The 25,300-nt window shown below is 53.4% G+C and overlaps 2 protein-coding genes across 3 annotated transcripts; both read right to left on the reverse strand.

The window, feature by feature from the left end:
* Positions 1–887: 887 nt before the first annotated feature.
* Positions 888–9,393, reverse strand: THAP3 (THAP domain containing 3). Its single transcript, XM_066270572.1, has 5 exons — positions 9,248–9,393; positions 4,405–4,597; positions 2,209–2,265; positions 1,906–2,010; positions 888–1,637 (listed from the first exon to the last, which is right to left on the reverse strand). Exons 1-5 carry the CDS (start codon positions 9,319–9,321, stop codon positions 1,365–1,367), a joined length of 702 nt encoding a protein of 233 aa, XP_066126669.1. The 5' UTR covers positions 9,322–9,393; the 3' UTR covers positions 888–1,364.
* Positions 9,394–12,276: 2,883 nt separating this feature from the next.
* On the reverse strand, positions 12,277–19,134 carry PHF13 (PHD finger protein 13). 2 transcript variants are annotated; one of them, XM_066270574.1, is made up of 4 exons: positions 18,766–19,134; positions 16,489–16,590; positions 13,120–13,654; positions 12,277–12,697 (listed from the first exon to the last, which is right to left on the reverse strand). In XM_066270574.1, the coding sequence occupies exons 1-4, from the start codon at positions 18,802–18,804 to the stop codon at positions 12,471–12,473; spliced, it is 903 nt and encodes a 300-aa protein (XP_066126671.1). In that variant the 5' UTR covers positions 18,805–19,134; the 3' UTR covers positions 12,277–12,470. The 2 variants fall into 2 exon arrangements, with proteins under 2 accessions (XP_066126671.1, XP_066126672.1); XM_066270575.1 differs by lacking the exon at positions 18,766–19,134 and adding an exon at positions 17,399–17,437.
* Positions 19,135–25,300: the final 6,166 nt, after the last annotated feature.

The raw sequence follows: 25,300 nt of genomic DNA on the forward strand, positions 1-25,300 counted from the left end.
AGCGTTGCGTTTAGCAAGTCTGGCTGTGGACACAACCCTGGACCCCCCACCCCCGGCAGCAGGTGGCACTTCAGGGCACAAGTCTCTTTTTGCCTGAAATGGACTGGACGGGGTGCTCTTACACAAATAAACCTTTCCTGAAAGCTGAGGGTAGTGTTTCCATGCATCTGTGCAATTTTAGGAGTAGAGTGAGGAAGGTGCTCCCCCCACCCAAACCCTCCTCCTGCTGCTGAAACTACGTGACACCATAGGCCTCACTGGAGCTGGCGTTCAGTGTTCTGCATTAGACAACTGCCTCAAAGTCCAGAGTTAGGAAATCTCTTAGGCTGGGTTCTTTTTTTAACTAAAGCCTCCTTTTGTAGTCTGAGGTGGTCACACACTGTGCCTCTGCTTCAGCAGGAAATGGGAGGTCGGTCCTCTCCTCATCAGCAAGGCACACAGGAGAGAGAACTTTGGATTGGTGCTTGTTTTTATTTTTTTATTTTTATTTTTTTTCTTTATTGAAGCTGGAAACGGGGAGAGACAGTCAGACAGACTCCCGCATGCACCCGACCAGGATCCACCTGGCACGCCCACCAGGGGCGATGCTCTGCCCTCCAGGGGGCGTCGCTCTGCCGAGACCAGAGCCACTCTAGCGCCTGGGGCAGAGGCCAAGGAGCCATCCCCAGCACCCGGGCCATCTTTGCTCCAATGGAGCCTTGGCTGCAGGAGGGGAAGAGAGAGAGAGGAAGGAGGGGGTGGGGGTGGAGAAGCAAATGGGCGCTTCTCCTATGTGCCCTGGCCGGGAATCGAACCCGGGTCCCCCTGCACGCCAGGCCAACGCTCTACCGCTGAGCCAACTGGCCAGGGCCTGGTACTTGTTTTTAAATAAAGGAGGGGAACGTGCATTGTGGGAAGACACTTTATTGTGTAGTTGCATCAGACCAGGCCAGGTGGGGCCTCCTTAGCCCACAGGCCAGTCCCAGCCAGGGAGCCGGCTGTCACCCCCTCTGCTGTAGGTGGGGGTCACCCACACACCAGGTCCTTCCCAGGACCCAGCCGCCCCACATGGAAACATGCTTCCTCCCCACTGGGGGACTGTTGGCACTCTGCTGGGCCTGCTCTGGTCCCAAGGATGCTGGCCTAGCTTATGCCGAATGGACGGCTGGGGCAGCCACCTCCTGGACAACCATGCTTCTCATGTGCACAACCTGTGCCACCAAACTTCACCCAAGGCTGCAACGGGCGCCTCACCAGGTTCCTGACCTGGCACAGCTCACTGCCACTCAGTGTCGGCGGCAGTGGGACTGAGGATCCATGGCCAGAGCCCCCAGACCGCGGCCCCACCTCCCAGGAATGTGAACAGGAAAGTGGGGCCGCCAGGCTCAGCTCTGCGGCTGGGGCGCAGCCTGGGTGCCCTGCTGGCCCACTCTCGGGGCTCGGCCTGCTCTCAGGGCTCGCAGGCGGCTGCACATCCTCCACATCGCCCGCCTCTGGGCCTTCAGGCGCCTCCGGAGCGTCTCATTTTCCTTTAGGGTCCCAGAGAGTTTTTTTTTTAGGGCATCTAAGTCCAAAAGGGCATAGCTGTGATCAGAAGGCTGCCGGGGGCTGGCTGGCTGACCGGGGGCCTCGGCTGCTTCGGGTCTGTGTGGCGGGACCTGAGGACAGGTGAGTGGAAGGTGAGCAGTGCCTGGAGGCCACGGCCGGACTGGCAGCAGCTGCTCTCCAGCTGCCAGGGTCCGTTCCCGCGGCCCTCCTGACATCCCTGTCTGCCCGCGTCTTCTTCCTCGGGTTGGGAAGGCCAGAAAGCGGGGCCACACCCATGCTGCTTGTGGTTCGGGCAACCAGTTTTCCTCATTTTGTTTGAATCAAATCGCCACCTGCTGAGTCCAACCTGCCATGTGCCACCTTGGTGGCTGCCCTTACCTGTCCCACAGGGGGTCCGGCATTAGGGGGCAGCTGCTGTGCCTCAGGGGCAGTGTCTGTCTTTCTCCTGAGGCCATGCTTCCTGGCCTCCGCCTCGGGGAGGACCTGGGAACACAGGGCATGGCTGTAGTAGAGGCCAACCAAGTGTAGGCCGACCCCCAGCGTAGGCCGACCCCCACTGCAGCCTGACTCCCAGCGCACCTTGACCCTCGTGCAGGCTGACCCCAGTGCAGGCTGACCCCAGCGCACCCTGACCCCCAGTGCACCCTGACCCCCAGTGCAGCCCGACCACAGGGCACTCACCTCCTCAGAGTTGGCATTACCACTCTTGTCGGCCGGGTCTGTGTCCTCTCTCACCAGCTGCAAGAGATGGAGCTGCTAACGTTTATTCAGTGAAATTGGGCCTGAAACCCACCAAGCTCGACCTCTGCCCACTGTTATCTCTTCTCCAAAGATGTTCCCAAATCGTGGGCCAGAGGCCTGTGAACAGCTCCCTATAAAGCCAAGGGCCTAAATTCTAAGCATTGCCCCAGGGCCTGGCATTCTTCTAGCATAGTAGTGCCTCAGGTTTTGCTCAATGAGCAGCCACCATGTAGTAGAAAACACCTGACTAGCCTGCAGTCCCCGGTGTCCACAGGCTGAGCACGCCACAGGGGCCAGAACCAGCCCCTAGGCACTAAGGAAAAGATCACAAATTCCCCACCCCTGGCAAAGTTAACTGTAACCCTTGACTTCTGGGACAAACACTACCACAAATGCAGGAAAGTGACCAAACTAGACTCTATGAACAAACACGCACTGACAGGTTTGGGGGTGGAGTCTTCCTTAAGCAAAACAAGGACCTTCAAGGGCCCTGCTGTGCACTGCGCCTCCAGTTCACCACACTATTGTGAACTTAAATGCCTCAAGTGTTCTTCCCACAGGAAAATTTTAAATATATATAAAAATGTATAAAATAGAAGCCTTCCATATCACACACAAAAAAACAATCATGTATTAAGCACCTACTTTGTGCCCAGCAACCTTCTGGGTGTTGGGACTGGGGCAGTCAAGAAGGCCCTGCCCTGCGGAGCTTACATTAGAGCGAGCAGATGGGAAACAAGGGCAACACCACGTGTGGCAGGTGGCGGCAGGGGCCAGGAAGCCCAGCGAGCAGGGGAGGGAGGGACAGGCCCGCAGGGATGGTGGACATGGGTCAGGGAGAGCCGCCCTGCAGAACTGTGAACATGGACTTGGAGAAGAGACAGCCACCCCCGTGGAGGAGTCTGGGAGAGATCTTAGGCAGAGGTCTCGCAGGCCGGCTCACAGCCTGTGACTCACCATTCCATTGGCTCCTTTTTCTGTCATTCCCAACAATAACCAAACATGCACAGGGGTACCTCTGCCCTGGGTTTGTCCCACCACTACTCTGCCTTCCAGGTGCAAGTGAGTGCCCTCCTGTGGGGCCCACACTGAGACTACACCTCTAAGATTTATGAAATTAAACTTAATCCCCCTCATGGCTTCAATGTCCAGCGGCCCCTGAGCTCTCTCCTGAGCCAAACCTGCACATGCCCCCCACTACCACCAAGACACGTTCACTCCATGTTCCTTCAGGACATCAAACTCAGTGTGCACAGGGCCAAATGCCTCGGAATCAGGGAACCCCATTCCCCATGGGCTCAGCAAGCTCTCTCTCCCTGGCCACCTCCCTCAGCCCACCGGGTCTGCAAAGTCCATCCACTCGGTCCTCTCTTCACCGACACACCTACACTTAGGCCACCATGACTGACTGCACTCACTGTGACACTACGGTGGCCTCTGAGCCAGCTTCCAGCCTGAGGGAGCCTTCCAAAGCCATATCCCTCCCCACTGACCTAACCCTCCAACCAGCAGCCTGTCCAAGCCCATCACCGTCTGCAACCCTCCAACCAGCCGGAGCCCACGCTGTGCCGGAGCATACCCCAGTCCCTTCCACCTGCAAGCCGCTGTTCCTGCCTGCTGTCCTCACCTCCCTCCAGCTGGCACTGGACAAAGCTCTCACCCAACACGTGTAGCACACAGTAGGACCTTAACAGACATGCTAAATGGCAGTGACACTGCCTCTGGCTTCCTGATCACAGGTGTGCAAGTCCTGGCTAGCTACTGGGAAGGGGACAAGGGCTGGCTCCAGCTCAGCCACTGCCTTCCTCCAGGAGGGTCCTCGCTGCGCAGTGCCCAGCCTGCGTGAAACCCGGCAAAAGTGAGCCGCATCAAGGACCGGGCTCTTGCCACACCTGCCAGTTGCTGCTTCAATAGCATCCCGTTGTGAAGCAGGACTCATTTTTAAATCTGCTTTAAGGTGGGGATCCCCTAGGTCATGGCCAGCAGGGTCGCTGGGCTCCAGTCCCAGAGGCTGGACAGTGCTGCCCTCACCATGGTTCTCTGGGTCCCTGCCAATGCCACCCGTGCCCCCAGCTGCAGGAGCGGGGGGTCCACACAGGGAGGCTCCACAGAGAGAAGCAACAGAGGTGTGCTCACCTGCGGGGCATCCCCGAACGCAAACACCGTGGGCACCGCATTGTGCTTCAGGTTCTTGCGGTTCCCAAAGGCGCTGAAGCACTCGGGCCGGAAGTGCTCCGAGCAGATGACCGTGTGCTGCTTGGGCTCGAAGTCACCGCGGCCGATGTTCAGCACCCACTTCTTCAGCAGCTCAGGCCGGCTGAATGGGAACCTGCGGTGGAGGCGGGCGTAGGAGTGAGCGAGCGGGCCCAGTGTGTGCTGCGGAGTTTCTCCCTGCACCTTCATCACTGCATGGCATCCTGGACAGCTTAGGAATCCAGGAATCTCGCTCTGGAAACCATATCCAACTTCTGAAGCCCCCGTCGTGCCTGTCTACAGCATCCTCCATAGGAACCTTGAGACCACAAATGTGGCCAAAGCGCTGTTTCCGAAGCTACATGTGCCGGGTGAGCCTTCCTGTCCCCTGGGGAACCTGCTGTGTGGAACGCTTGCTCTGGGTGCGGGCAAGGGAGCCCCAAATAAGATAGCCCTGCGCTTGTGAAGCTGACGTTCTGGAACAGATAGATCAGGGGTCTCCAACCTTTTTACACAGGGGGCCAGTTCACTGTCCCTCAGACCATTGGAGGGCCGGACTATAAAAAAACTATGAACAAATTCCTATGCACACTGCACATATCTTATTTTAAAGTAAAAAAACAAAACGGGAACAAATACAATATTTAAAATAAAGAACAAGTAAATTTAAATCAACAAACTGACCAATATTTCAATGGGAACTATGCTCCTCTCACTGACCACCAATGAAAGAGGTACCCTTCCAGAAGTGCGGCGGAGGCTGGATAAATGGCCTCAGGGGGCCACATGTGGCCCGCGGGCCGTAGTTTGGGGACCCCTGAGATAGATGGTGGTAGACCAGACAGGCTGAGAGAAAGACTGCCTGGGAGGGGTGTCTGAGCAGAGGCCTCCAGCAGGGGAAGTGCGAGCATGTGGGGCGCATATCGGGAGGGAGAGCAAGTGACAGGCGCATGCCTGGAGCGTTCACCAGAGGCAGGTCTCGCTGAGACAGAACAAGAGGAGGGGTGGGGACTCACAGACACGGGGGTCTTAGGCAGATGGGGCATCCCTGGAGGCTCTGGGCAGAGGGTGACGAGTGAGCCCTCCTGGCCACTGCAGGAAGGTACAAGGTGTCTGGGTGTCAACAGGCGGTAATGAGCATTACATGTTAAATGTTAAATTCAAGGTGCATTTTAGATGTCCACATGCTGACATGCAAGGCAGGTGTCTAGAGACAGCAGTGTGTGTTGTGTGTGTGTGGGGGGGGTGGCTATTCCTGCATAAATAGTAAAGGCCAGGGTGACATCGGTGCCCTGGAGAGCAAGTGTGGGCAGGGACCATGCATGGCCATGGCCGTCACCCCAGAGAGCTCTGAAGTCTAGTGTTGGAAATGGGAGACTAAGGGACACTGTGACAAAGGAAAAGGCTGAGGGGTCCTAGAAGCCAAGTGAGTGTCTCAAATGCTGCAGAGATCAACCCAGACGACATTTGGCATTATAAGGGCCACTGTGGACTAGACAGAGATCTTTTGTGGAAGTGGTGAGGAGAAGTCTGATTGGAATGGGTTTGAGTGAACTGGAGACAACTCCACCCCCAGGTAGATAGACACCTGACTGAAACATACATGCACCAGAGGACTCATCCCAGCAAGTGTTGAGCCATGTGTCTGTAAGGGCCAAAACCCAGGCCCTGGCCGGTTGGCTCAGCGGCAGAGCGTCGGCCTGGTGTGCGGGGAACCCAGGGTTCGATTCCCGGCCAGGGCACATAGGAGAAGCGCCCATTTGCTTCTCCACCCCCCCAGCTCCTTCCTCTCTGTCTCTCTCTTCCCCTCCCGCAGCCAAGGCTCCATTGGAGCAAAGATGGCCCGGGCGCTGGGGATGGCTCCTTGGCCTCTGCCTCAGGCGCTAGAGTGGCTCTGGTCATGGCACAGCGATGCCCCAGAGGGGCAGAGCATGGCCCCCTGGTGGGCAGAGCGTCGCCCCTGGTGGGCGTGCCAGGTGGATCCCGGTCGGGCGCATGCAGGAGTCTGTCTGACTGTCTCTCCTCGTTTCCAGCTTCAGAAAAAATACAAAAAAAAAAAAAAAAACAAAAAAAAAAACCAGAGGGGAGGCACCCAACGCCCTTCAAATCCAGAACAACAAATTAGTTCCGGTTGATGCATTCCGGGGAACACTAAGCATCAGCAATGAATGAACTGCCACTGAGTGCAACAAAAATGACACAATTGGGGATCAAAAAAACGAGGGGGGCTCAAGGGAAAACCTCCTCCCTAGGGTGATCTGATCATAAATTCCTAATGGGGCAGATTGTGCTAGGTAGCCATGCTCCAGGCCTAATAAAAGGTTTTAGCTTTGCCTTGTCCATTGTTTTTATACATCTAAGTTAACACACTTTTTTTTTTTTTTTTTTTTTTGCATTTTTCCAAAGCTGGAAATGGGGAGGCAGTCAGACAGACTCCCGCATGCACCTGACCAGGATCCACCTGGCATGCCCACCAGGGGGCATCGCTCTGTTGCAACCAGAGCCATCCTAGCGCCTGAGGCAGAGGCCATGGAGCCATCCTCAGCACCCGGGCCATCTTTGTTCCAATGGAGCCTCGGCTGTGGGAGGGGAAGAGAGAGACAGAGGGGAAGAGAGAGACAGAGAGGAAGGAGAGGGGGAAGGGTGGAGAAGCAGATGGGCGCTTCTCCTGTGTGCCCTGGCAGGGAATCAAACCCGGTACTCCTACACGCCAGGCCAATGCTCTACCACTGAGCCAACCGGCCAGAGCAGTTAACACAGCTTTGAAATAAGCAAAACCACCTCAAGAAAGCACATAATCCTTAACTTCCGTGTAATCTGATCCCCACCTTGTTGTCTCCCACACTCACATGCTCATTACATTCCCTCCTTAATTTAAAACGCTTGAGAAACTTCAAAACCTATAGAAGCCTGACCAGGCGGTGGCGCAGTGGACAAGGCGTGGGAATGGGACACAGAGGACCCAGGTTCAAAACCCCAAGGTCGCTGGCTTGAGCACGGGCTCATCTGGTTTGAGCAAGGCTCACCAGCTTGAGCCCAAGATCCCTGGCTTGAGAAAGGGGTTACTCGGTCTGCTGTAGCCTCCCTAGTCAAGACACATATTAGAAAGCTATCAATGAACAACTAAGGTGCCACAACAAGGAACTGATGCTTCTCATCTCTCTCCCTTCCTGTCTGTCTGTCCCTGTCTCTCTCTGTCTCTGTCACACACACACACACACACACACACACACACACACAAACACCTATATAAAATTCTTTAGGTTTGGACGTTTCTTACATTGACATCAACAAAATAGTGAGAAAAAGAAAAGATTAAAAAAAACCTGGAGAGAGGAGCCTGACCAGGCAGTGGCACAGTGGATAGAGCGTCAGACTGAGATGCAGAGGACTCAGGTTCAAGACCCCGAGGTCGCCAGCTTGAGCGCAGGCCCATCTGGTTTGAGCAAAAGCCCACCAGCTTGAACCCAAGGTCACTGGCTCCAGCAAGGGGTTACTCGGTCTGCTGAAGGCCCGCAGTCAAGGCACATATGAGAAAGCAATCAATGAACAACTAAGGTGTTGCAACGCACAATGAAAAACTAATGATAAACTAATGATTGATGCTTCTTATCTCTCTCCGTTCCTGTCTATCCCTCTCTCTGACTCACTCTCTGTCTCTGTAAAAAAAAAAAAACAAAAAAACCTGGGGGATAAAAGTACACTGTGATTTCATCCCTGTGAAGATCCAACGGGCCAAAGCCACCCCTGACAAAAGGCAGGGTATGGGTTCCCCTTGGGCAGGATGAGGGACAGGAAGCAAGTGCGGTTGGGGGTCCCCTGAGAGTGGGTGAGATGCTCCTTCCCGGTAGTCACCACGGGTGCTCATTTGTGAGGTTGACTGGGCTGTGTACTTGTGACTTACGCACTTTTCTGTGTGTTATATGTACTTCAGGAAAAGCCTTTACTTTAAAAAGGAAAATGATACTAGAAGTGGAGACGATGAGCGCAGAAGCGCTCTGGAGCCCAGCTCTGAAGGCGACAGAAGACGGGCAGGGGCTGGAACCCAGAAGAAAGCGCGCAGCATCCAATGGTCAACACTCAATGGGACGGACTCTCCCAGGAGGTACCTACCTGTTCACAGGCCAGGCCCCGCCCAGGTCGTCGCCAGCTTCCCCGGACTCCCGCCAATTCAGCACCCCGACCCACTGCCCCGACACCCTGGGCATGCCCACTCCCGCACTCCAACCTTCTTCCTTCCCGACATGAGGGGTGGCAGAGGGCTCAGCGCTGTGCCCGGCGCACCGCAAACCTCAGCTGGCACCAGCCTCATTCAGCAAATGCACTCAGCCAACAATGAACACCTACTACGTTCCGGGCTGCGGCTGTGAACCAGATCAGGTCCCCAAGACATGGAGGGGGCGCCCACCCCAATAACCGCAGAGGGTGCCAGGGGCCGTGGTGGCACCGCCTGGGAAGGCCTGGGCTCGTATCAGGCCCGCCCCCGGCCTCGCAGACAGGCTGGCGGGAGGCTGTGCGCCAGCGGTCAGGTTACTCAGCCTCTCGGGCCGCGCGCGTTTCCATGTGCCCAGGCCGGCCGAGGCGGCGCGGTTCCTGGGCTGTGACCCCGCCAGTGCCCGGGCCGCACGGCCTCCGGCCTCCGCGACGGCGGGACAGCGACCCTGGGGTCCCCGTCCACCCCACGCGCCAGGACCCGGGCTCCGGCGGGGGACCGCGGCCTGCTGGCCTAGGGGGAACGGGGACGAGCAGCCAGGACCCCGCGCACCCAGGTGCCACCAGCCCTCACCGGTGGAAGGTGAGCTGCTTCCTGCGGTTGCTGTACCGGTTGCAGCACTGCCGGGCCGCGCAGGACTTGGGCATCTCCGGAGCCCAGGCCTGGTTGCCCCTAACAAAGATGGCGGCGCGAGGCTGCGGCCGCAGCAAGGCCCGCGGGTGCAGCGAGCCCGGGGGCGGGGCTGGTCGCGGGGCGGGGCGGGGGCGGGGCCGCCGGGCGCAGCACGGGCCTGGCCCAGCTCCACAGTAGGCTCCCAGCGCGGTGCCCGCGACCAGCATCATCCGAATTGTACGGGCTCCGGCGTTAAGACAGCAGTTCACTAAAGCTTGTTGCCCTCACTTCGTTTTGGGGCCCCCCACACTTACACCCACCGACAGCCTTGGACAACGGGAAACCAGGGTAAGGATCAATGCCCAGGGTGGGCAGCATCTTAGGAGGTGCTGACATACATGCTGGAGCTGCTCCAGCATCACCAGAGTTGGTCCTCCTTGGTCCTAGATTAGTTGGGCAGATGCAGCTGACAGAACGGGCTCAGGCGCTGCAGATTCCAGGACCCCAGGTGGAAAGGGGGCTCAGGCGCTGCAGACTCCAGGACCCCAGGTGGAAAGTGGCAGGACGTGCACCCCAGGAGAGCCCAGTTCTCCTTAGGGAACCTCAGGGGCCGCCGCTCTTACGAAGCAGGTAAACCACACACTGGGGTCCCAACTCAATCTGATGAAGAAATTGTGAAAACTATTCATGTCTATTCACACTGTGGTTTGTTTCTGGAGAACTGACTACAAAAGAAAGTAAGGGCTGTGGGCAAATTTTCATCCTGCTGAATCAAACTCTTAACTTCCCAAGTCTCATCCTGTAATCATATTTTAGGGAAGGGGAGGGAAGAAGGAAGAAACACAACTGTCCTGCAGGGCACACAAACACCTGAGGCTAAGGCATGAACCTCAAAGTAGCAATATCTTTATTTACAAAATATACAGTTTCACAGAAACAGCTTCGCTTTTTACACATAAACTTTATAATTACACAGAACCATGTAAACGATGTTAAGTGTCTGGAACATCTGGCCTGGCCAAAGCCGACTGGAGGGACCGCTTTGGGCCTGATCTTTCCCTCACTTCATCAGCCACCAACCTGGAGCCCCTGGATGGGCCATGCTGAATTTGCATAAAAGCTGATTGCAGCTGCCCAGCTCAACCAATACAAAACCAAGGTGTCTTGACATAGACACCACCCACAAGGGGTAGACCTGATAAAAGGAAATGAAGAAACAAATTGAGATGAATATTGAAAGCCTTCCAGGAGCCACCACGTATCGAACCTTCTAAGAGCAAATGGCATTGGCCAGCGTCAGCCCTTCCACTGTAAAATCACAAGTACTCTTAAATGCACTTTTACAACTTTGTGGAGTTAACAAAAATAAAACAAGAAAAACACAAACACTTTGGAACTTCGGCTAGTCTGATGGTGAAGACACTGCCAGGCTGTGTCCTGGGGCAGATCTTTGGCAAATTCCTCTCTAATTCTCCTGCACATTTGCCCTAATGAGAGCCAGGGGACAGCTGTCCTGGAGAAGGTTGTTTCTGAACCAGCTCCTTACAAGTTCTCTCTACAGCACAGCTTCTCCCTAGGGGATCTTCACAATAAACTGGGTTTCAGGCTCTATTTTTGTGTTAATAAAAGCAACAGAATTAGAAACAAAACAAAAACAGGCAGTTGGCTGGTCAAGCATGAATACCAGGACAAAATATGGGCTCTGATTAGCCAATTACAGTCAAAGCCTTGGTGCTGCAGTGAGAAAATGTGGAGGGAGTCGCCTGGTGCCCCCCACCCCACACACACACAAGGGTGCCCAACGGAGAAGCCCCACCCTGGGCAGGGGGCCTGGGGTCCATCCTGTTGTAAACAAATACGACCTACTTAGGCATTCTTCCCTTTTTACACTTTTACAAGAAACAATGTTTAGGAAAACACACCCATCAATTTACAAAAAATTTTTTTTATGAAAACAAGTATTTGAACTGCGAAAAAGCAATGTCAACGTGAAACAAAGCTAAAGCCCTCATCCCCCTCAGAGCCCCAGAACCACCAGTGTCCCAGAGCACACTGGCCTGGAGCAGGGACACCCCAGGAGCGCCCCCTGTCCAGACCTGAGGAACTCTGCAGTTCAATGGTCTATACCTGGAGGCCAGTGTCACCATCGTGCACTCTCCAACTCAAACCAAAAGGCTTCAAGTCAACCCTGGCCTGTGGAGCAAGCAGGCCACCCTGTCTGAGGGGACGCTAAGAATCACCCGTGTGAGAGGTCTTCCTCCCAACTTTCCTTGACCCACTACACTGCCCAGTGACCACCTAATCTTCCTGCTGGGGGAAGAGACAAGGAGGGAACCCAAGTGCTCTCTCACTTAAAACACCTTGCCTGGGCACTCGCAGGCCCCAACCAGCGACAGGGGAAAAAGGGCACCCAGGCAAAACTCAGCCAATACTTTTGGCTATGTCGTGCATAAGGACGGGTTTTTTTACATCGTGCAAAACAGGAAACTGAGTTATGAACACGGGCTACATCCATCTCCCAACCAAAACTCTTTCTACAGAGAATTGGCCACACATTATCCCTTCTAACAAACAAAGGCAACCCAGGGACCACTAGCTGGCCCCTGCCCCTCTCAGAGGAAGGCCAAAAGAGTCCAGCGGCAGTCTCCAGGGACAGAGGCGGGGACAGGGGCGGCAGTGAGGCAGGGCAGAGGGCAGACCACTAACGGAGGGCAGCTTGGCGGGTGCTGTACAGACACCTGTGGTAAAAAAGACTTACACTAGAGAAAAAGTTTGCACGTATGGCTGTTCAATAACAGGCCGGGGAAACAACATTTATCCCCAACACAGCAGAAGCAGGAATAACAGATAGCACTTATTCCCGTCAGCGGGAGTTTAACGATAGCAAGAATTCACAACTACCACGGACCGTCATTTTCAGCTGAACCAAACCCACCAAACTGGGATGTTTGGTCCACCTCCACTGCAGAGAAAACAACTCTAGCAGCAGCTTTGGCTCCGAGGACTTTATTCACTCACTGGCTATGTACAGTTTATACCTTGGACAGCTGGTCCTTTTGCTTAGGCACCTGAATGGCAGGGTTCTGCCTGCACCAGAGCTGAGTTCTGTGCTCAACTAAGAAAGGGGCCAAAAAAGCCCATCGTCCCTTCCAACTCTTTGCCCAGTCTCCTCGCTCGCCAGCAGTCAGTCCAGAAAGAGCTTCCGGGAGCCCATGCGGGAGCGGTTGGAGCGGCGGATGTCGAACTTGGAGTCCCGGCACTTTTGGCAGACAAACACTTCCGGAACATTGGATTTCCGGATTTTGGCACAGGACAGGTGAATCCAAGTGTGGCACTCGTTACACTCTATCATAGGACGGCCAGCAAATGGCTTCATGCAGAAGCAGGTGACGAGGTCCCACGAGTCATCATCTGAAAAGAAAGAAACACATAAGAGGATGGATAAAACATGTCACAACCCCTCTCTATCAGGACCCCCATCCGGCAGGAAAGCTGCTCCCCAATGGGACATGGTAGCCGATCCTTAACCACTGAACCGGGTTTCCACTCCCACTGAAGGGTGCTACTTCCCTCCCTGAAAGCTAAGTGCCCAACAATAGGCACTGAAGTGTGTGGTCCTAGGGATTACCATGATGTGGACACTTAGAAGCTCCATCACTTCTGCATTTCGAGGTCAGTCTTGGAACCTCGCTGTCTCCAGTTGCGATCAACCCCTTCCCTGAACATCTCGGTCTCCGCCTTCTCGCACCTTTCTCCCTAGAGAAAGCGGGCTCTCCCGCTCACATTCACTCTTCTGACCTCCAAAGGCAGGCCATCCCTCTGGGACCACTCACCTGAATCCACCATGATGTCCTCATCATTGCCCGTGCTGTCCTCGTCGCGGAACACCACCTGCTTCCCCTGCCGGACGATAGTCCGTTTGCCTTCAGTTTTTATCTCTTTGACCTGATCGGGTGACACCGTGGCACAAGACCCACTGGAAGGGGTGTCGGAGTCCCAGCCCGAGCAGGGATCGCCAGGGGCCTGAGGGATGTCCTGCAGGGCAGGGCTCGTGGGGGTCTCCACATATGGATCGGCAGCTTCCAGCTTGAGCAAGCTGCCCATGTAGCCCTCCTTCCCAGGCACGTCGCTGTCCCTTCGCTTCCTCTTCTTCTTCTTCTTCAGCTTGTCAGTCTTCTTTCTGTCCAGCAGGAAGTTACTGGGCTTGGCTCGCTGCAGGAGTGTGGGCTGCAGGTGGCCAAAGCAGCGGTCAGAGACTGGCAAGGGCACCCCAGACGAGATGTCAGTGAAACCAGCGTCCCAGCCATCGCTGTCAATGGTACCTGCAGTGCTGTTGGCAGGGCTGGGGCTGCTCCTCAAAGGGAGTTCCTGAAAGGACAAAGGTAAAAGGGACGGGTCCTGATTATTTTGACCAGTCCCCAGCAACAAGAGCTGGCCATGAGCAGTGGCCCCAGGCACTGTGGCCAAGCCAGGCCTGCATACGTGCATTTCCACAACCTAAGATGCCAAGCTCCCCAGCATTGTTCTCTCCCCTGCCCCCCAAAACTCTTATTTATTGATTTTAGTGAGAGAGGAAGGGAGAGAGACAGAGAGGAACGTGCCCTGACCAGGGATCGAACCAGCAACCTCTGTGCTTTGGCACGATGCTCTAACCAACTGAGCAATCAGGCCAGGACAGCGTTATTCTTAGAACAATGGCACTGGTACTTAGTGCAATCTTCCAGAGAGAATGTGAACCCGTGAGAGAGGACCTCCTGCCCTGGCTGAGGAAACCAGCCGATATGCAGCCACTGTTGGCAAGAGGAGGGCGATGGGTTCTCCCACCGTGGGCCCCTCTCCTGCCTGTACCATCTCCCACCCTTTGTCCTCCCATAGGTGTCTTTTTCAATTAAGTGAACTTAAATTCGTTTTGAGAATTTCTAAGTACTTATTCTAAAAACTGGGAGCTATCACGCCTGACCAGGCAGTGGCGCAGTGGACAGAGTGTTGGACTGGGATGCGGAGGACCCAGGTTCGAGACCCCAAGGTCTTCAGCTTGAGTGCAGGCTCATCTGGTTTGATAAAAGCTCACCAGCTTGGACCCAAGGTCACTGGCTTGAGCAAGGGGTTACTTGGTCTGCTGAAGGCCCATGGTCAAGGCACATATGAGAAAGCAATCAATGAACTAAGGTGTTACAACGAAAAATTGATGATTGATGCTTCTCATCTCTCTCCGTTCCTGTCTGTCTGTTCCTATCTATCCCTCTCTCTGACTCTCTCTCTGTCCCTGTAAAAAAATAAAAACAAGCCCTGGCCGGTTGGCTCAGTGGTAGAGCGTCACCCTGGCGTGCAGAAGTCCCAGGTTCGATTCCCGGCCAGGGCACACAGGAGAAGTGCCCATCTGCTTCTCCACCCCTCCCCCTCTCCTTCCTCTCTGTCTCTCTCTTTCCCTCCCGCAGCCAAGGCTCCACTAGAGCAAAAGATAGCCCGGGCGCTGGGGATGGCTTCTTGGCCTCTGCCCCAGGCGCTAGAGTGGCTCTGGTTGCGGCAGAGCGATGCCCCCGAGGGGCAGAGCATCGTCCCCTGGTGGGCGTGCTGGGTGGATCCCAGTCCTGCGCATGCAGGAGTCTGTCTCTCCCCGTTTCTAGCTTCAGAAATTAAAAATATATATATATAGCCTGACCAGGCGGTGGCGCAGTGGATAGTGTGTCAGACTGGGATGCGGAAGTACCCAGGTTCGAGACTCCGAGGTCGCGCGCGGGCTCATCTGGCTTGAGCAAAGAGCTCGCCAGCTTGGACCCAAGGTCGCTGGCTCCAGCAAGGGGTTACTCGGTCTGCTGAAGGCCCACGGTCAAGGCACATGTGAGAAAGCAATCAATGAACAACTAAGAAGTCGCAACGCGCAACGAGAAACTGATGATTGATGCTTCTCATCTCTCTCTGTTCCTGTCTGTCTGTCCCTGTCTATCTCTGCCTCTGTAAAAAAAAAAAAGAAAAAGAAAAACATCTCTCTTAAAAAAAAAAAAAACCATATATATATATATATATATATATATATATATATTTAAAAAAAAAAACTGGGAGCTATCTCAAAATATTGTAAAAGCCAAATTAGGTAATTACCCCAAAAGCAGTGTGGGGGGGATACTATCGTCTCTTCAGACCATTCAAGCATTTTATTTGCAAATAGTGGCAACATTTTGTGTGGCACAAAGCAGGCCTAATCCACCTAGACCCCTGGTTGGCAAACTGCAGCTTGTGAGCCACATGGGGCTCTTTGGCCCCTTGAGTGTGGCTCTTCCACAAAATACCACATGCGGGCGCTACCTCGATAAGGAATGTACCTACCTATATAGTTTTAAGTATAAAATTTTTGGCTCTCAAAAGAAATTTCAATTGTTGTACTGTAGATATTTGGCTCTGTTTTACTAATGAGTTTGCTGACCACTGACCTAGATAGTAGTGCAGAGGATAAACCAATGCTGGGACCTGGCCCTTAGAAATACTGGCATCCTTTCTTTTTAGCCCCGGTCACTAGAAATGAGGCCCCTGACATTTGAGGGCCGCAGCAGTGCTGGTCCGCAATTCCAGCCATCTATCAGCAAGGAAAGAAAGAATCCCTGAAGCCCTCGCCTGGTTGCTCAGTTGGTTACAGCATCGTCCCAATACGCCAAGGTTGTAGGTCCAGTCCCTCGTCAGACCACACACAAGAATCAACCAATGAATGCATAAATAAGTAGAACATCAATGCTTGTTTCTTCCTCTCCCTTCCTGTCTCTAAAAAATGTAACGGCCAAAGACAGTGCCTGGCCATGGTCAGCACTCAGTAACCACTGGCCACCAAGAGCAGGCAGATAGTAGTGCAGCACAGGGAATACAACTAACAATTGTAGTAACTATGCATGGTGTCAGGTAGAAACTGTTAATGTCAGAACATTTTGTGAAATATGATTACCTAACTGCTATGCTATATTCCTGGAACTAAGACAAAAGAAATGCTGAATGTAAATGACAACTAAAATCAAAATGAGCAGGCAAACAGCAAAGAGTTATTTTCAAGCAAACTTTTCTAGACAAGCCTGCATTTTATTTTCTACCAGAATGTGAGGAGCCATTTCCCAGGCTTGTCTTATGTCTCCAAGAAATTTTTCCCCAACTATTGTCTGAAATCCTGTCGCTCAAACCCTTCCAGCAAGAAGAGTCTCAAAAGTGCTGAAGATTACCTCCTTTGGATAAGGAATGTAGCCAGCATAGGCCAAGACGAAGGTGCAGAATTTGTTGAAATCCTCCACGGTCCTGCGCCTCTTGTAACCAGGGGAGTATTCCTGTTAGCAAATGAGAAACGTGGTGTGTTTGAAAGGAGACACTTGTAGGTGAAATCACAGAAACAAAACCAAGCAGGCTGAAGCTTTTATTACTGCCAGCCAGTCAAAAATACATTGTAAGATTTACACTCAGACACCAGATAAGTTCAGGTCAAGAAATAACACAGTTTACAGAGGGCTGAGAGTGGGGGTGTCATGACATCATGCCAAGAATACTGGGAAACTGAGATAAAAGCTTGTCCAAAAGCCTATTCTTTAACACTCATGAGCACTTTCTGGCATTATCTATTTGCTCCTATAGGCCTGTCAGCTCTAGTAACTACTTTTTTGCTACATATTTTCCACTTTTAAAATAAACTACTGCAGTAGCTGTAACTGAAGCATTTAACGACTTGAAAAGTCCACAGCTTCCTACCCATAACAGCTCTTTGAGGCCGGACCCCTCCCCAGCCAGGGCTGCCTGTGATGCCTCTCCACAGGGTCTCCCCTGCTCCAACATCCAGGGGTCAGGCCCCCAAATGCCGCTCGACTCAGAGAAAACACTAGAAGCATTCCTGCCCGTCTTATTTGCATGTCGAAGACGAAATACTAGAGAGTTTGGTTTGCGAGTCCCGTCCCCACTCACTCTAGAAATGTCCGCAACAAGAAAGGACTTTCTCCTGAGGGGAAGAGCAGCTCATAGAAAAAGCCTGTTTTTGCTACCAAGCACAATGGCACTTCATTTTGGTTTACTCAGTAACGTATCTACTGGGCTTTTCATTTAGCATCTTGCCATCCACCTCAACGCTACCCCTAAGAGCTGAGCTACCATTCACAGAGCCGAGCAGGAAGCTCCCCTGGCTAAGGTCGAAGTAGGTAAGAGAACGGAGAGGGGGCTCCCGAGCCGGCCCAGCGCTCCCCAGGACAGGGCTGAGAACGCAGTGAGGCACGAGCGTGCTGCCTGCAGGTCTCCTTCCCAGGGCGCCACTTCTGCCCCCAGGCCTCCGACGCCGGTCCGAGGAGGGCGCGCAGGTTCGCGGGGCACGGGCCTCGGCGCGGGACCCGGCACAGAAAGCGCAAGAAGTCCTGCCTCCACCCGAGGAACTACTGGCCGCCCCCGTCCAGCTAGGGTGGGAGGGCCGCGGCCCTCAAACTCTTGGAAAGAACTTTTTGTTGGTGGGGATCGGTGCAGAAGTGGGTCAGAATACGGAATGCCGAGCAGTGGCGGCGCCCTCGGACACGGGGCGGGGGGACCCGCGCCGCCCCCAGACCGCCCGCCGCGCCGCCGCCTTTAAGAAAGGCAGATGGCGGTGCGGCCCCCTCTCGCCCTCCCGCGGAAGCCGCCCCCCGCCGCCACTCAATCCCGGAAGGTGCGGGGCCCATCCCGCGGGGAAGGGGGCGCGAAAAGCCGGCAGGCCTCAGGTCTAGGGGCTGGCAGACCCCGCGAACCCCCGAGGCGTCAGCGCGGCGAGAGGCGTACACGGCGCCGTCTTCCCGCGGCCCGACCCGCACTCCGGACCCCGCGGGAAGGGAAAAGGGCCCGCGGCAAGGGCGCCGACCAGGAGTACCGAGGGCCGATCCCCGGAAGGAGGAATGGGAGGCGGGGCGAACAGAGCCCGCGGGCGGGGGCGGGGGCCCCGGAGAGGGACGCGAGCGCGGGGGCTGGGGGCTCGGCTCCCCGGAGCCGGAGGGGGCGGGGGCCGCGCGGGAGCCCGGGGGCGGGGCGGGCCGCTGGGCCTGGAGGATCGGGGCCTCAGGCGGGGGCGCGCACGGCCGAGTCCACCACCGAGTCCCTGGCCGAGTCCCCGGCCGAGGGGGCCCGGCCCCTCCCGGGGGGAGGGGGGGGCTCAGGCCAGAAGGAAGAGCGCGGGGCGGCGGCGCTCGGACCGAGTCCCTGGGGGGCGGGAAGGGGTAAGCGAGGCGAGCGGGGGCGGGGCCGGGAGCGCAGACGGCTCCCGAGGCCCCCGAGGCCCCGGAGGGATCGGAGCTGCCGCCCGCGGGAGGGACGCGGAGGCCAGGCGGGCGGGAGGACCGGGCGCGGGCCCCAGTGGGGGGCGGGGCTGGGCGCCGGGGGGACGACGCCGAGGAGCTGGGGGAGGGGAGCGCGCTGCTCGGGGGCCGGGGGCCAGCTCCAGGAGGCGAGGAACCGGCGCGGAGGGGTTGGTCGGGGGCGATCCGGACGGAGGTCTCACTCACCTCAGGGTGGAAGGCGGCGGCGCAGGAGTCGGAGTCCATGTTCAGGGTGGGGGGCGGCGGCTGCGGGAGTGCAGGGGCCGAAACGCGGGCACCGAACCGGGGAGCCGCTCGGGGCTGGGGGCTCTGGCGGCCGCGTTAGGACCAGGGCGGACCGGGGAGGGGTTGCCCAGCTAGCGATGATGGGGGGCTCGCCGTGTCGCGTCGCGTCCCACACTCGGTGCTCCCGAACCAGCGGCTCCACGGCCGAGCAGAGTTAACGATGCAGCTCCCGCGGCCGGCGCGGCGAGAGAGGCGGGAGAGTCGCTGCGGGGGGCGGTGGCGGCGGCGAGCGGGAACCCGACCGGCTCCCCGACCTGACGCCCAGTTCGGCTCGTGTCTCAGGAGGGAGGGCGGGAGATCCGCGAGGCCTGTCGGGAAATGTAGTCTGAAGCGGAAAGGAAGCCGAAGGGAGGGGCGTGGCGTGGAGAGGCGACGCTGAGCATTATGGGAGTCGTAGTCCCAGGTGTCACGGCTAGGGCCCACAAAGGCCGACTCGAGGACTTCAATCCCCATAGAGCTTTGCGGAGGCGGAGTCTCTGGGACTGGAGACGGCCGGAGCGGGGGCTGTGCGGAGGCTCGCGCCGGCTCGGCAGTGGGGGAGGGGCGGCGCGAGCGGTAGCGCCTTGGTCTCTGCGGGGGCGGGAGGGGCCGAAGTCGCCGCGGAGGGCGGGCGGGCGGCCTTGGTCGCGGAGGGCGGAGGCGGTCAGCGCTTCGTCTTTCTCCTTCGGGACGAAGGGTTCGTGCCCCTTTGTGAAGCCGGGGTCCCCCGCAGCGTGGGCGCGAGTAGGGGCGGCGGCGCTGACGTCGGGGCCACCCCCGCGCTCGGCTCCTGGCGCGTCAGGCGCGGGGAGCGAACTTGTCTCCGCGGCTGTGGTTTTTCTGGCCGGGTCACCCCTTGCTCCTGGGAACCGGGGACAGCGGGGACCGAGACTCTCGTGACACTTGGAGGTGTCGGGTTCCCGCGTCGGAACCTCTCCCGGCGGTACCGGTGTGTTCCGAAACGTGGGCTTGAACCGCTTGCCTGTCCCTCTTGCCTTCACCGGGGGGCCGCCCGTTTACTCGCTTTTGAGTCCTTTTCCTGAGTCTCTTCCTCCCGGGGTGACCACCGCGAGGCAAAAAAAAGGGGGGGGGAGTGAGGTGTTCGGGGTGGTCCTGGACTTTTTATTATTATTATTATCATTGCTATTGAATTGAGTTCGCCGTGTTTTCAGTGCTGCGCAGCAGCCTGCTTTACAACTTGGGTGTTAAAGGCTGATGGACTCGCAACACCCAGTTGAAAATTAACCGGCCTGATCGGATTACCGGGAGGAGGCCTGGCATTCCTGACCCTTGTGGAAAGGAAAATCTATATGCAAAATGCAAATGACTCAAGAGCAGAGTGTAGCTTCGAAGACAAAAAAACAAAAACTGTAAAGGTTGATGGGGGAGGGGTCACATAAACTTTTAAATCCAAATCAGAAATCTGACTTAGATATCCTAAATCAAAATGACGGTTGGAAGAACCCCTAAAAGATAAAAAATGATTGCCGAGGGAGTGAATGAAGGCTGGCTACCTTGGTTGCCTATTGCTGTTTCCGTGGTTGAGAGAATTACGATGGAAACATTTAGTGGCTTCAGCGACTGGGTTTATCTTAGAAATACTTTTCTGAGCCTTAATTTCCTAAGCAAGAAAATGTTTAGTTTAGTGCTGGCCTCGGTCGATGGTAGTTGACTATTGTCTCTTTATTTTTTTATTTTAATTTTTTTTTCTACAGACAGAGTCAGAGAGAAGGATAGACAGGGACAGACAGACAGGAATGGAGAGATGAGAAGCATCAATCATTAGTTTTTCGTTGCACATTGCGACACCTTAGTTCATTGTTTGCTTTCTCATATGTGCCTTGACCGCGGGCCTTCAGCAGACCAAGTAACCCCTTGCTCGAGCCAGCAACCTTGGGCTCAAGCTGGTGAGCTTTTTGCTCAAATCAGATGAGCCCTCACACAAGCTGGAAACCTCGGGGTCTCGAACCTAGGTCTTCTGCATCCCAATCCGATGCTCTATCCACTGCGCCACCGCCCGCTGCCTGGTCAGGCTATTGTCTCTCTTTTTTTTTTTTTTTTTTTTTTTTAGTGTTATTTCAGCAATATTGTCACTGGTTGGAGGAAATCCTAGCGGTGACAACTAACTCAGGTGTTTTACAAAGCTAGTAAGATACTAACAGATGTTGGACTTGGTCTGTGGAAACACTATTCACAGCGTCTTACAGTGTTCACACAGAGAATTAGCCAGATTTGAGTGTAGTCTGAGCATTGTGGCCAGAGCAGATGTCCTGAGCCAAGCCAGTGACGACCAGAGTCTGATTCGCCCAGAGCAACTTGATTTGCCTGAATAAGAAAGGGTCAAGAAAGGATATTATCCTCTTGGTAGTTTAAAAGAATAATTTTTAGAGGTGCAATCCAAAGGAAAGAAAAGCTGTTGTTTTTTTTTTAAAACTGATCTTATTCACTGGGGTAAAAATTTTACAATTTACACATTAACATCATCCCCCTCTAGTAAGAAACTGAAATAAAGAACTTGTTCCTAATAATAATGGGCGAGATGACAGACAAAACAGCCTAGAATTCAGAGACCACTCAGTCACACTAAGAAACTAAGAAAGAAAACTCCAGCCTGACCAGGCGGTGGCGCAGTGAATAGAGCATCAGACTGGGATGCAGAGGACCCAGGTTCAAGACCCCGAGGTCACCAGCTTGAGTGCAGGCTCATCTGGTTTGAGCAAAAGCTCACCAGCTTTGACCCAAGGTCACTGGCTCGAGCAAGGGGTTACTCAGTCTGCTGAAGACTCGCGGTCAAGGCACATATGAGAAAGCAATCAATGAACAACTAAGGTGTTGCAACGCGCAACGAAAAACTGATTGATGCTTCTCATCTCTCCGTTCCTGTCTATCTCTCTCTCTGTCTCTATAAATGAATGAATGAATGAGTGAATGAATGAAAGAAAACTCCAAACTTGCATTGTGTCATGTGACAGTGACCACTCTTGCTCAGTAAGTATCCAATACCTATTTCTTGAAGAAGTTCTTGGAAAACAGTAGCTCTTCATACAGGGATATGACCAACCAGGACTACTCCTTGTCTCCCTGCCTGGCACTCCAGGGCAGTGATTTTCAACCTTTAACATCTCACGAGACACATAAACTAAAATTATGTGGCACACCAAAAAACATTGTTTACCTATCTGACCAAAAAAAATAGGAATGTTGAATCATTTACAAAGGGTTATTGTGTTGGCTGTTGTCATTTTTTTTTAATTCACTAATTTATTTTTTATAGAGACAGAGTGAGTCAGAGAGAGGGATAGACAGGAACAGACAGACAGGAACGGAGAGAAATGAGAAGCATCCATCATTAGCTTTTCGTTGCGCATTGCGACACCTTAGTTGTTCATTGATTGCTTTCTCATATGTGCCCTGACCGCAGGCCTTCAGCAGACCGAGTAACCCCTTGCTGGACCCAGCGACCTTGGGTTCAAGCTGGTGAGCTTTTTCTTCAAGCCAGATGAGCCCGCACTCAAGCTGGTGACCTTAGGGTCTCGAACCCGGGTCCTCTGCATCCCAGTCTGATGCTCTATCCACTGCGCCACCGCCTGGTCAGGCCCTTTTTTTTTTTTTAACAGACATAGAGTTCGAGAAGATAGACAGGGACAGACAGACAGGAACGGAGAGATGAGAAGCATCAATCATTAGTTTTTCGTTGCTCATTGCGACACCTTAGTTGTTCATTGATTGCTTTCTCATATGTGCCTTGACCATGGGCCTTCAGCAGACCGAGTAACCCCTTGCTCGAGCCAGTGACCCTGGGTCCAAGTTGGTGAGCTTTTGCTCAAACCAGATGAGCCCACGCTCAAGCTGGTGACCTCGGGATCTCGAACCTGGGTCTTCAGCATCCCAGTTCTACGCTCTATCCACTGCGCCACCGCCTAGTCAGGCTGTTGTCATTTTTTTATTTGACAGTTAAGGGGAAAGGGGCCAGGGCCCCTGACAAAATAGGTATTGCGATTTAAAAAAAATTCTTGCCTGGCCTGTGGTGATGCAATGGGTAGAGAGAGCACAGACCTGGAGCACTGAGGTTGTTGGTTGGAAACCCTGGGCTTGCCCAGTCAAGGCACATAGGAGAAGCAACCCATGAACGCCTACAGTGAAGCAGCTACTTTTCCTCCCCTTGCCCCGCCTCTCCCTGCAAAAACAAATAAAATCTTTTAAAATCCTAATAAATTTTTTGTGACCCTGGCTGAATAGGTCAGTTGGTTAGAGTGCCATCCCAACATGGCAAGGTTGTGGGTTCAATCCCGAGTCAGGGCACATGCAAGAATCAACCAGTGATTGCATGGATAGGGGAACAAACAGTGTTTCTCACTCTCCTCTCTATCTCTCTCAAAATCAATGAATAATTTTTTTTAATTCTTTTGGCATACTGGTACGAAATTGCTGCTCTAGTGAAATAGAAAATTTCTTTGTTGGCCCTGGCCAGTTAGCTCAATCGGTTAAGTGTCCTCCTGAAACAAGGTTGCCTGTTCAATCCCCAATCAGGGCACACACTTGTAGCAACCAATGAATACACACAGTACTGAGTGGAACAACAAATGAACACTTCCCTTCCCCCTTCCCTCTCTCTCCCTTCTCTCTCTCTCTCAAAAAATCATAAGTATAAAAAATAAAAATAAAAAAATTAAGCTCTGGTCAGATAGCTTAATTGGTTGGAGCGTAGTCCAGGAGCATGGAGGTTGCGGGTTCTATTTCCCAGTCATGGCACAAACAGGAACAGTTTGATGTTCCCCTTTTCTCTCAAAAGAAGAAAGAAAGAAAGAAAACTTGTCTCTCCTCCCTTTGGTTTCTCTTAGAAATCTCACCTTTTAGAGGAGGTATAGAATTAATACTTCCCATCCATTCCCTAGAATCAGAAGAGGACCATGACACCAATAATTGACTTAAACCAGGGGTCTCAAACTCGCGGCCCGCCGAACAATTTTGTGCGGCCCGCAGACTAAATCCACGAAGTTCAAAATATTTTGGATAAAATTAAGTAAGCCTAGGGGCCTACTTGTATTTTTCATTTCTCCAGCATCCTAGCTAGATATTAGCTTAGTTAACAGCAGTTGTGATGCGAACTACAGTTTCTGGTCGTTTTGTGACACTGAGTAAACTGCATGTACGATTGTGCTTGTTGTACTGATTTTTTTTTGTTTTCAACTGCAGTGAGAAAAGTGTTGCGTAACAGTTGCCTTTTGTAGACCTAGTGCGGCCCCCCAACGGCTGTGATCTTGCTCTGCAGCCCACATGCTGAGTTGAGTTTGAGACCCCTGACTTAAACTGAACTTCATAATGTGTCACTGTGGGGAAGGAAAGCGGATATTCTCTGTATGATAGCCTTGGGTGTCTTCAATGTGTTGTTTATTTTTCAGGTGTACTGCAGTGCCCCTCGGCTCCAGGGAGCAAATCTAGAATTCCATAATTAATGCAAGATCATTAGCCATCGTAGCCAGATTCTTGGAGTTTGTGATTTATTGTTCCCTGCTTTAAGTAATAAAGTATACCTGCTGCTGAATGCTAATTCTCCGATGGTTCTGATTACTTAGGAAAGAGGAAGAAAGAAAAGCCAACATTAGCACAGGTTGTGACAAGTTTAAAAATACTAAGAATACCAGGGTTTCCCAGTAAGTAACTTGAGAATGTAAGTTATTTTAATTGGGTTACCAAATATAGCTTCACCTTCCTAAACCTCACCGGCTACACTACGTTCATTGGGTAACATTCAGGGAATGTTTCTGCCTCCCACTTTTTAACTCTGCGCTTGAGTTTAGGGAGGGACAATAACCAAGGGTTTGTTTTTCCTGAAAATTTTTTATGGTGTTTCAGCTTTTTGTTCAGCTTCATGGTATATTCTTTTATTTTTTAAAGGTATTCCAATATTGTTTTTTGGGTTTTTTTTATTGATTGTTTTCAGTGAGAGAGGAAGGGGGTGAGAGAGAAAGAGAGAGAAAGACAGGAACATTGATCTCCTGTATGTGCTCTGACTGGGGATCGAACCAGTAACCTCTGCGCTTTGGGATGATGCTCTTTCCAACTGAGCTATCTGGTTAGGGTTTAATGGTATATTCTTAGGTGTTTTTCCTATGTTCAGTTTTTTGCCTTTCTCACTTGCATTTGCAGGAGAGGAAAAAATGAAAACTCAAATATTATCTCAACTTATTTTTTTAATGTCTATTGATTTCAGGGAGAAAGAGGAAGGGAGAGAGGGAGAGACAGGAACATCAATCTGCCCCTGTATGTGCCCTGACCTGGGATCAAACCAGCAACCTCTGTGCTTTGGGACAATGATCTAACCAACTGAGCTACCCAGACAGGGTAGAGATATCAACTTTAAGAAGAAGTGTTTTTTAATTTATTGATTAGAGAGAGAAACACTGATTTGTTGTTCTATTTATGCATCCATTGGTTGATTCTTGTATGTGCCCTG

The sequence above is a fragment of the Saccopteryx bilineata genome, chromosome 3, assembly GCF_036850765.1.
Source record: "Saccopteryx bilineata isolate mSacBil1 chromosome 3, mSacBil1_pri_phased_curated, whole genome shotgun sequence".
NCBI classification, from domain to species: domain Eukaryota; kingdom Metazoa; phylum Chordata; class Mammalia; order Chiroptera; family Emballonuridae; genus Saccopteryx; species Saccopteryx bilineata.